This window comes from Heterodontus francisci, unplaced genomic scaffold (assembly GCF_036365525.1).
Source record: "Heterodontus francisci isolate sHetFra1 unplaced genomic scaffold, sHetFra1.hap1 HAP1_SCAFFOLD_72, whole genome shotgun sequence".
Classification (NCBI taxonomy): Eukaryota; Metazoa; Chordata; class Chondrichthyes; order Heterodontiformes; family Heterodontidae; genus Heterodontus; species Heterodontus francisci.
Genome location: NW_027140794.1, coordinates 5207423 through 5219438, shown reverse-complemented (window position 1 = coordinate 5219438; position 12016 = coordinate 5207423). Strand labels below are relative to the sequence as shown.

At 41.5% G+C, this 12016-nt stretch overlaps 1 protein-coding gene across 1 annotated transcript; it reads right to left on the bottom strand.

Annotated features, from left to right (window-relative positions):
* Positions 1-1452: 1452 nt before the first annotated feature.
* LOC137361141 (scavenger receptor cysteine-rich type 1 protein M130-like) lies at positions 1453-9673 on the bottom strand. Its single transcript, XM_068026083.1, has 2 exons — positions 9629-9673; positions 1453-2140 (listed from the first exon to the last, which is right to left on the bottom strand). The coding sequence occupies exon 2, from the start codon at positions 2109-2111 to the stop codon at positions 1764-1766; it is 348 nt and encodes a 115-aa protein (XP_067882184.1). The 5' UTR covers positions 2112-2140; positions 9629-9673; the 3' UTR covers positions 1453-1763.
* Between the last annotated feature and the right edge of the window lie 2343 nt (positions 9674-12016).

Below are 12016 nucleotides of genomic sequence, written 5' to 3'. Positions count from 1 at the left end.
CACTTTCTCCATCTGCATTGTATCTGTCTGGTGATTCAACTTTCCATACCAGTGCTTCCAGATATGTCTTCCTTTTTCCTCAAACAAGGACTCTCCTCACCTCATCATCCACCCACCATGGTTGATTGGGCCCTCAAGCACGTCCATTCCATTTTCCATACTTCTGCTTTCTCCCTTTCCCCCCTCCCAGAACCATGATAGGATTCTGCTTCTCCTCACCTTCCATTCCACCAGCTTCCATACTCAATAGATGATCTTCCACCATTTCTACCACCTTGAATGTGATGCCACGAGCAAGCACATCTTCCCCTTCCCTCCACTTTTAACATTCTGAAGGGACCATTCGCTCTGTGGTACCCTGATGCACTCTTCAATCATTCTCAACACCCTTTCCCACAGGAGCATTCCATGAAAGCGCAGGAGATGCTGCCACTGCCCTGTTACCTCTACCTTTCTCACCATCCAAGCCTCCATGCACCTCTTCCAAGTGAAACAGCGATTACTTGTACTTTCACTGCATTTACTGTATTGACAGATCATAATGCTGTCTCCTTTACATCGGGAGACCAAACACAGTTGAGTGATTACTTTGCAAAACACCTTTGTTCAGTCTGCAATCTTTACCTTCAGCTTCTGGTTGCCTGTCATTTTCATTCTTTATTCCACTCCCACTCTGAACTCTCCCTCCGCTTTCTCCTACACAATTCCAATGAAGGTTAACATAAGTTTGAGAAACAGACCTTCATCTTCCCACGAGCTTCTTTACAGCGTTTGGATTCAACACTGTGTTCAGCAATTTCAGGTCTGATTCCCTCCCCCTTTTCCTTCTTTTGGGACGATATTTTGCCTTCCAATGTAGACCACCTCTATAAATGTGCTTTTTACTTGACCCATTCCATATCGTTTTGCCTTGCATTGTCCCTTTTGCCATTTAATCTCTCCTGTCTTCTTCCATATCACAGACGGTAACTTTCATTCTTTCCTTGTTTTCCCCTTTCATTATAAACTGTTAAATCTCTATGTTCTGATGGAAGATCCGCAAACTGAAAGATCGATACTGTTTCTCTCAACATACATGCTGCCAGATCTGCTGAATATTTCCAGCACTTACTGTTTTTATTACCTATATTTTAAATTGTGAAGCGTGGGAGCCCTTTTGTTTTGAGCAATGTCCCACGGAAAGGGATCTGATAACTGAACAGATAATCTGTTATATGAGGAAGCTGATTGATGGATAAATGTAATCCTGGAAACTGGGAGAATTGTAATTTACATCAAGTTTGTTAAATAATCAAAGAAATAACACATTGGTGAAATAACGAGTTACTTTACTCACTATCATTTTATTGCACTTGGTATAATAGAAATTCAAATTTATCTCATTACTTATCTGGAAACAAGTTCACAGTGTTTTCTATTGTGCAGCTGATCTTTGCAGAGAATTCCATGATAATTCATATTTTAACTGCCAACATTGATAACAGTTTCAATGCTCCAGCAACATTTCCATTCTATGGCAGTGGTGCTGAGAGCATCTTGCTGATTCTATAGCCCTTGAATAATGCCCCAGATTTACCCTGAAAGAGATATTATATGACGAGAATTACTAACAACTGGACATTGTATGTATTCAATGTTTATTGGACTGAAACTCTTGGATTCATTTGTAATTTCTAATAAACCCACAAACACATCTTTGGATCTTAGTGTCAAAGGAAGCATGCGATCAGAAAAACTAGTGAATCAGCGACCTGTGGAAATAGTCAATGATGCTTGACAGTGGAACAGTTGGTGTATTTCAGTTCAATTGACTGAGATGACTCAACAGTACAGATGACACTGGCATCATTTTCATGTGAGCAGCTAAACTGTTCCCAGGATGAAACAGGACAATCCCACAATCGTGTCTCGTTCCCCCGACACCTGAAATTTTCCTTCCACACTGGACCGGTTCCCTTTCCAAAGTGAGCTCCTCTCGGGATTGAGTTTACTGCCCCACACTGAAGGTGCTCACAGACCACGTTGGCGTCTTCCATATCAAAGTAAAGGTCACACAGCGTCCACCACTGGTCTCCATGTAGCACCTCCACCCGGCCAGAGCATCTGTTCATCCCATCAACCAATCGAGGTCCATATTTCCCTGTATTGGAAACAAATCCAGATCCAAGTAATTTATAAATCATTCTCCGCAGAGAAACAGCAAAATAGAGAATGGGTAAAAAAGTTGAATCTTATCTACCACGATCATCTATCCATACTTTACACAAATTATCTATTCAAAACAATTAAAATTACCACAGCAGATCAAAAGCAAAATACTACGGATGTTGGAAATCTGAAATAAAACAGAAAATGCTGGAAATACTGAGCAGGGCTGGCAGTATCTGTGGAGAGAGCAAGAGAGTTATGTTTCAGGTCTGTGTCCTTTCATCGCAATACTTACTACAGGGCCTCGTGAAGAAGTTGGCTGAACACTCAACAATTAACAGGTCTTCTTGCAAACGCTAATCGATTGTTGGTCTCTATCTCTTTTGTCTTGGAATATAAAACTCAGAAGGATGTGATGTTTCTGTTGTATCTGTTGTCGCTTTTGGGCACCGCACTTCACAAAACCATTGGCTTTGGAGGTGGTGCATGACAGAGTCACTAGAATGAGAACAATGCTTAAAGCGTTACATTCTGAAGGCAAGTTGCATAAACTTTGTTTGTCGTAGATTGAGTTGAGAAGAAGTACAGCTTATCTAGTTGATTTGTTTAGAATTTTTAAGGGGTTTGATAGATGAGCTGCAGAAGACTAGAAGAACGAATATACAACAAGGCCATTTAGGAGCTGCTTTTCTTTATGAGGGATGTGGGCATCTCTGGCAGATGTGGCAGTTATTGCTCAACGCTATTTGCCCTTGAAACCGTTGTCAGGCCCTTCATTTTGAAATGCACTTGTCCGCATACGGAATGTTCTTCTGCAACGCTGTAAGGTAGTTAGAGTTAAGGCAAAGTGTGCAAGCATAATTTGTACCTTTAGCTGCATCTGTTGTAAACAGAGTGGAACTTTAGAATGTGGCAATTTTTGGGTAAGACTGAACTTTAGCCTTGACATTTAGAATTTAACTTGAAATTCAAAAAAAGTTGCAAGGCAGTTCACTATCAGCAGTTAACAGTGCAAGTCAGGTTGGTAGTAAGTAATCAATCAGCTGTGATTGTCCGAATGGAGATAATTACTGTGAGCTGGAAACTGTCTATACCGTTGCAACTTGAATGTTCCTGAAAAGACCGATGAGATTAAACTTCTGGTAAGGCACAGAGAGTAACCATTGTTCACAATGTTGATTGAATTCATTAGGAACAACGTTTGGAAATTGGAATTTGCTAAGAGTAAGAATTAGGTGCAGAGGGGGAATTTTGTAAAAATTCTTTCACAGGGGATGGGGTGTTGGCGAGGCTGGCATTTACTATCCATCCCTAATTGTCGTGGCAACGATGGTGGTAAGCCGTCTTCTTCTACCGCTGCTGTCCAAGGGCTCTCGCTCCACCCACAGAAGGGAGTTCCATGATTTTGACCCAGCGACAGGGAAGGAATGGTGATATAGTTCCAAGTCAGGATGGTGTTTGCCTTGGAGGGAAACTTGCAGGTGGTGGTGTTCCCATCCACCTGCTGTCCATGTCTTCCCAGAGAGTAGAGGGCCTGGGGTTGGATGGAGGTGCTTTGTTTTGTCTGTTAAGCTTGAGTAAGTGAGTGGAGTCACCGATTTAAAACAGCACCACAGCCAGCAGCAGCAGAGCCTATTGAAAGAGGCAGACACCAGGCAAATAGAGGGGAAAACTCATTCAGTGAAGCAATTGTTCTGTCAGCGTATGACAGGGTGTGGGTAAGTTGCAAATATGTATTAAGTTAATTGGTGAGTGCTTAGTGTTTTGGCGTTAGCTAACCAGTAAAGTAGCTTTCAAGCTAAAAAGCAACTGCACATAATTTTACCTCTAAAATAAAGACAGACTAAGTTCTGGCACAGCAGTTTTTTCTCTGGATATAGGAATTTGTGGGTAACTGAACTGTCCCGAGAGAACATGTCTGTAGTAGATGTCTCCACCTAGAAACTCTCCGGCTCAGGGTCATAGAGATGCTGTGGCAATTGGAGAAAATCCAGCGGGAGTAAGAGGAGTATTGGACATAAAAACAAGAAATGCTGGAATCACTCAGCAAGTCTGGCAGCATCTGTGGAAAGAGAAGCAGAGTTTACGTTTTGGGTCAGTGACCTTTCTTCGGAATTGACAAATATTAGAAAAGTCACAGATTATAAGCAAGTGAGGTGGGGGTGGGGCAAGAGATAACAAAGGAGAAGGTGTAGATTGGACCAGGCCACATAGCTGACCAAAAGGTCACGGAGCAAAGGCAAACAATATGTTAATGGTGTGTTGAAAGACAAAGCATTAGTACAGATTGTCTTTCAACACTCCATTAACATGTTGTTTGCCTTTGCTCCGTGACCTTTTGGTCAGCTATGTGGCCTGGTCCAATCTACACCTTCTCCTTTGTTATCTCTTGCCCCACCCCCACCTCAATTGCTTATAATCTGTGACTTTTCTAATATTTGTCAATTCCGAAGAAGGGTCACTGACCCGAAACGTTAACTCTGCTTCTCTTTCCACAGATGCTGCCAGACCTGCTGAGTGATTCACAGCATTTCTTGTTCTTATTTCAGATTTCCAGCATCCGCATTATTTTGCTTTTATTATAGGAGTATTGGACAGTTTGCTGCAGATTTCAGTCACACCTTGTGGAGAGCGGTAGGATCAGAATGAGTTTGTTGCAGCTCATAGTGCACAGTAATTGAACTCCAGATGTAATGGAGAACGAGGATATGCAGAAAGTGAATCTATCCAACAGGAACAATGTACTGGCTATTTGTGAGGATAAGGATGAAGACTGTCAGAAGAACAGCCAGAATGTTGAGCATGATATATTGGGATAGGAAGCTGTTCAAAAGGAGGAGGAGTGGAGCATAATGTGATACTTTTAAGTGATTCAATAATTAGGGCATTAAGAGTCCCACACAATATTTGCCCAACTTGTGCGAAGTGAGGGATATCTCAGATCAGATTGCAAGAATACAGTGGAAATATCTAGTCGTTGTGGACCATGTAGGGACCAACAGCATAGGAAAGAGTAGGCAAGAGGTTATTTTCAGAGAGTACCAGGAGCTGAAATATAAAAGAATATCTCAAGGATTATAATCTCTAGATTATTTTGCAAGCCGCTTGCACATTGACATCGGAAAAGAAACGATTCGGGAGATGAACACGTAGTTGAAGGTTATGTTGTTGGAAAGAGGTGTTACATTTCATGGGACCCTGGCACCTGTACTGGGATATTAAAGAACTGCTGTGTTGGAATGCGATTCACCTGAATCCGGTTGGGATCAGGGTCCTAGAATAAAGGATAAATAGGGTTGTTACAGGAACCTTAATCTAGTAACTGGGTGAGGGGAGGCTGGTGGGTGGCGGGGTGAGGGGGTACAGCACAGTTGTAATTGTAGCATATCTAGGCACTACAGGGGAAGGGAATACTGAAAGATGCAACATTTGAGGAAAACCAATTTACGGTTTTACGTTACATGCATTTGCGCTGAAAACAGTGGTTGCTTTCTTGAAAAAAGAGTTGTTAGAAATACTATCAGAAATACTGGAGAAATAATTGGAACTAGTGGAAGCTGTCGGTTTATATGTAGTGCAGAACGGAAATGTGGGCAGAATCATACCAGTGATAGGTCATTACATGTTCCTGCTCTGGCTGTAATGGTCATTTAATTATATTCCATGATAAGACAGTGAACGCCATTGTTCTTGTCACTGATTGGTCAGCTATTGTGCATCGTGGCAAGTCAATCCATACTGCTGTTCTGGTCGTGGTATGTTGGCTGCACAGTAGGTGATGGTGCGTTTCTTGAGTAGAGGAAGCCTGATATTCACTGAGGAGCAGGTCACTGTTAGAGGGACAATATGGTGTTTATCGCTCTCCATAGCGTCCCTGACACAGTGAATGGGACAAGCTTGCCATCAAGCAAGCTCAACTTCAAGACCACCGCATTGAATGGTCCAATTCCAAACTCAACCTCATCTGTTATGGACTGGCATGCAAGACACAGTAACATCATAATATAAAAGAGACCAAGAACATGCAAAAATGCAAAAAATAAATGCACAGATCTTCGTGAATGGCAAAGATACAAAGAATAGAAAAGGATGACAAAACAGACCGCAAGAGCTACAAAACTTTTACAATAACATCAGAAATATATTGTCATTAAAAGCAATGTGGTCTCATTACAATGACAGTTGTGATATTATAAATGAAAATAAGGAAATGGCAGGAATTATACATAATTACTTTGCATCAGTATTTGCATGGACACAACTTTTATTAAGGTTTTTTGTTGCCGCAGTCGGCCAAATGCTGCCCTGACATTCAGGGCAGTCACTCTCAGCTGGAATACAGCTGTATCATACATGTTTGTACAAAAGGTGCGATGAGGTCTGAAGCTGAGTGGTCTGAACAAACACAAACTGAGCGTCAGTGAGTAGTTTATTGGTAGGTACTGCTTGATAGCGCTGTAAACAACACCTTCCATCACTTTGTTAATGATGGAGAGCAAACTGCTGGGTCAGCAATTAGAAAATTGCAATTGTCACACTGCTATTTAAAGAAGGTTATCGAGTGAACCGAGGGAATTATAGACTGGTTAGCCGAACAGCAGTTGTCAGGAAATTGCTAGAGTGTACATTTAAAGATGGAGTATCTGATCACCTTGAAAAGTTACAGCTAATCAGAGAGAGCCAGCGTGGATTTGTAAAAGGTAGATCATGCTTGATGAACCTGATCAAATATTTTGTGGAGGTAACTAAAGTAGAGGACAGGGGAACTTCAATGGATGTTATTCAGATGAACTTCCAGAAAGCACTCAACAAAATCCCTCGTAACTGATTGTTGGCTAAAGTTGAAGCTCACAGAATTTAGGGAAAATTATTGACCTACTTAGGACGTTAGTTTCGTGACAGGAGATAGACAGCAGGGATAATGGGCAGATCCTCTAACTGGCAGGATGTGATGGCGCCGTCCCACAGGAACCTCAACTATTCACCATATTTATTAATGATTTAGATGACTGAATAGAAAGCCACACATAATTGACATACTCAGTATTGCCATTGAAAGAAACCATCAGCCATATTGTAATCATGTATATTTTAAACATAACTTAACAAAAAAAAAGATTCCATGACTATTTCAATATTGGTGAGTGTGAGGTGTCCAATTTGGACTTAAAAAGATTACAGTACTTTCTAAATGGTGAAAAGCCGGACGCAGCACAGGGAAAAGAGACTTCAGGGTCATGGGCAAGTACAGGAACGGAAAGCAAAACAGCCAATGGAATGCTGTGCTTTATATCTAGTGGAATGGAATACAAGGGGGTAGAAATGATGCTACAGCTAAAAAAACTGGTCAGGCCCCATCTTGTGCAATGTTAACCTCTGGGCAATATGCGTTGGGAAGGATATGTTGACCAAGGAGAGTGTGCAGCATAAAATATGCTAGAATGATTCTTTGGCTTCAAATGTTTCTGTTTTTTATTCATTCATTTGATGTGGGTGTCGCAGGCAAGGCCAGCATTCATTGTTCATGCCTCGTTACCTTTCACAACTGGGCTATGTAAGAGGACAGTTAAGAGTCAACAGCATTGCTGTAGGTCTCTGGTCACAGGAAGGCTTGACCAGGTAACAATGGCAGATTTCATCCCCTAAGGATATGACTAAACAAGATTTTTTTTAAAATAACAATCGACAATGGTTTTATGGTTGCCATTACTGAGACTAGTTTTTAATTCCAGATTTATTAACTGAATTTAAATTCCACGAGCTGCGATGGTGGGAATTGAACCAGCGTCTCCAGAATTAGCCTGGAACTCTGGATTGCTAGTCCAGTGACATTAGCACCACGCCATTGCCTCCCCTCATTATGAAGAAGGATTACACAAACTGTGGCTGGGTTCCCTGAAATTTATAAGAGTCATGTCCTTTCACATTCCCAGCCTATGTCTTCCAGCTGCTGGAAAGTCTTTGGGAATTCTGCAGGTGAGCTACTTGCCTCAGAATGCCGATCATCTGACCTGCTCCACTCGCCACTACATTATTATGAATGGTCTAGTTCAGTTTCTTGTCAATGACAACACCCAGTAGGATTTGATGGTGGTAGTGAATTCACTGATTATAACAGCTAGGGGAGATGTTATTGTCTCTCTTGTTGGAAATAGTCATTACCTGACACGGAGGTGGTGAGTGTGTTACTTTCTACCTATCAGCCCAAGTCTAAATAATGTCCGGATTCTTGATGTAATTGGGCATGAACTGTTTCTTAATCCAAGGAATTGTGAATGGAACTAAAGACCATGCAATTCTCAGCAAAAAGCCCAACTTCTGACATTTTGATGGTGGGAAGGTAACTGACGAAGCACCAGAAGATAGTTGGGCCTCAAAGAACAATTAGGAAACACATTTTTCTATAACAACAGCGGCAATCTGGAACATTCCCTCACAACGTCCAAAGTAAAGAGCTGTGGATGTTACATCTAATCTAAATGTTCAAGACTAATATTGATAGATTTTTGAAAGCTCGGAGTATCAAGGAATCTGGTTCAAAGCCAGGTAAAGAGACTTGTAGAGCATATCAGGTATGATCTAACTGAATGATCGAACAGGCTGGTGCAACTGAAAGCTCTGTACTGATAATGTGGATATGTGTCCGATCCTGTCATATTTAGCGGGTAAAATGCACACATTCTATAAAATAACTTTGTAATCTTTCACTTCTGGCCTGATTGCACTGAGCAGTGCTGGAGTACAGCCGCTCTTTTATACCCTGCCGTTCAGTAAGTGTTCACGTGGGCACAGTGGATCAGTGGTTTGCATCACAGCTCCAGTGACCTGGGTTCAGTTCTGGTTGCTGTCTGTGCGGAGTTTGCACGTTCTCCCTGTGAATGCGTGGAATTCTGCCTCGTGCTCTGGTTTCATCCCACCGCGAAAGACTTGCAGTTCGAAAGTAAGTTGACCATTGTAAATTACCCCCAATGTGGGTAGGTGCTCGGAGAATGGTAGGTAATGTAGGATTAGGATAAATGGGTGGTTGTTGGTCGGCAGAGACTCGGTGGGCCGAAGGACCTGTTTCAATGTTGTATGATAAGAATAATAACGTGGTCAGGGAGGGTCAGAAGGCTATTGTAATGTCGGATCATTCGTGGTGTTCAAATTAAAGTATCGAAATAGGCCAGTTCATATTCATTTAGTCAACTCCCAACTGTTGCAGCCAATATTCAATTCTAAATATACATTCGGTGCAGTGGTAACCAAACTTGCGAAAATTCTGCTTCTTGCAGAATAAATGTTAAGATTTCGAACCATCTTGTTTACCAGTAATTGCGGGTATTTTGTATCACGTTACACCAGACCTTTAAAGTAATAGTAAACTATAATGACTAGTCTAGATATGAACCTTTCAGACAGCAACATGGGAATGCCACTTTCCTCAGTTTTCCAAACATTAAGCAGGAAGTTGTCTGCTTTTCAGTAAGTCTGTACTCACCGGAACAGATCACACTGGCATCGTTCCTGTGGCTGCACTCCTGCTGAGTTCCTTGAAAAAGATGGCAGTACAATAAACTGGATTTGTTTCCAGTGCATTCAAAGATATCAGTCCGTACGAGCCCAGTGCCCTCTCCAAAATGGGCATATCTTGGCACAGACACGGCGACTCCACACTGAAGCTGACGACAGACCACATTGGCGTCTTTCAAATCCCAGTCAAGGTCACACACTGTTCCCCAGGTTTCAACGTACTGCATCTCCAGTCTGCCTGAGCATGGGGAGTCTCCGGATGTTAGTCTAGGAGATCTGTGATCTGAATAAGCGTATTATATCATAATTAGCATAATACGTTAATAATCACAATAATACAAATATTTATATTTCAATACGCATCTGATTAATCACAGATCTGGCAACATTCTTCTCAGATTCTGTTCAAAACTGATTATACTGGATTTCCTGTATCACTGCTGCTTATAATGTAACAGAACTATCATGTTTAAAATATTCCTTTATTTATTTATAACTTCCCCAGTCGCCGTCACTGTAACTGAAAAACATGCACTGTATCAGCAGTTAGAACTGGGCAAGAAGTATTTTGTGACAAGAACTGGTGCTAGGAGTAATGTTGTTCATATTTAACATAAATGATTTCGATACAGAAAAGGGACGTACAATTGTAATATTCACTAATGACATCTACTTGGAGCAATAGTTAATACAAAGGCAGATTGTGAGAAAAATACTTTACGTTAACGAAATTGTAAATGAATTTTAATGCAGATAAATGTACACTGACACATTTGGGTAGGAAGACTGAGAACCCATATTCCTTGGACAATGAAAACTTAAATTGCATCGAGGAGCAATGGGACTTAGGGGTACAGATATAAAAATAAATAAAATAGCAATACAGATTAACAAAGCTCGAGAAAATACAAAAAAAGATTGAGGTTTGTTTATGAGAGATACGTTGAAAGGGGAGTCACACCCAGCACAAGGAAAGATTTGGTGTTGATTGGGAGTAGGTTGATTGGGTGCTAACTAGTCAGAGTTTCCCTACTTTTCTAGGCAGTGTGTAACTGCGCAACTTTACACCATATCAGTTGAATCCTAGTGCTGCAACTGCTGTAACTGTACTGGATCAGCTTGGCGAGAGTTGTCTCTAGTTTTAGAGCACTCATCTTCAGCACTCCAGCTGGGTTGTTACCGGGCCCTTAACTTTTGCTTTGTGCAGTGTGCTCAGCCGCTTCTCAATGTTGTGTGCCGTAATCTTCGGAATGGACCAAACAATTGAACGCTTTTGCACAGTGCCAACGCATTGACATGGATTGTCACACAATACTTCTCACCTTTTGTCAGTCCGAATAACTGCCTTTAACCCACACTTTGTTGACCGCTTTGTAGCCAGTTTGCTACAGTCTGTCATGATCACCCTTCAAAGCCCTTCGTATGCAACTAATTACCTTGAAACCACATTCGCAGTTTTAAGTTTACAAACTGGACATACAGTTTGTGACCAGCAAGATGCAGCAGTCAGCATATAATCATAGAATGTTTACAACACAGAAGGAGGCCATTCAGCCCGTTTTGTCCATGCTGGTTATCAGTAAGAGCACCTCACTAGTCCTATGCTTCTGCCCTTTCTCCATAGCCATGCAAAGTTTTTCTCTTCGGGTGCTTGAACACTTCCATTTTGAAAGACACAATGGAATCTGTCTCCATCAGACTCGCAGGCAGAACATTCCAGATCCTAACCACTCACTATGTAAATACGTTTTTCCTCATGTCACAGTTGGTTCTTTTGCCATCCACCTTATAACAATGGCCTCTGGTTATTGACCTTTCTGCCAAGAGGATCACTTCCTCTAACTACTCTGTCTAGACCCCTCATTATTTTGAACACCTCTATCAAATTTCCTCGCAGCCTTCTCTGTTCTATGGAGTGCAACCACAACTTCTCCAACCTATCAATGGAACTGAAGTCTTTGATCCCTTGAACCTTCCTTGTAAATCCTTTCTACACCCATTCTAATGCATTCACATTCTTCTGATGTGTCATGTCCAGAATTGTACACAATACGCCAGTTGAGGTGAACCCAGTGTTTCACAAATGTTCATAATAACTAAATAACTTTTGTGCTCGATGCCTCTATTTAAAAAGGCATCCCTTTGACTTATTAACCACTTTCGCATCCTGCCATGCTGCCTTGAACGATTTGATCAGAAATACTCCCAGGTCATTCTTGGCTGCTGCCACTTTATAATTGTACCCTTGAAAAGAGAATGGCAGCTGGCATTAAAATAAATCCCAAAGTTTTCTCTAGACAGAGAAATAGTAAAAGGGTGGTAAAAGGAGGAGTGGGGCCGATTAGGGATCAGAAAG

Coding starts and splice junctions, on each gene's coding strand:
- LOC137361141 (XM_068026083.1), bottom strand. CDS start 2,111: ATGAACAGATGCTCTGGCCGGGTGGAGGTGCTACATGGAGACCAGTGG.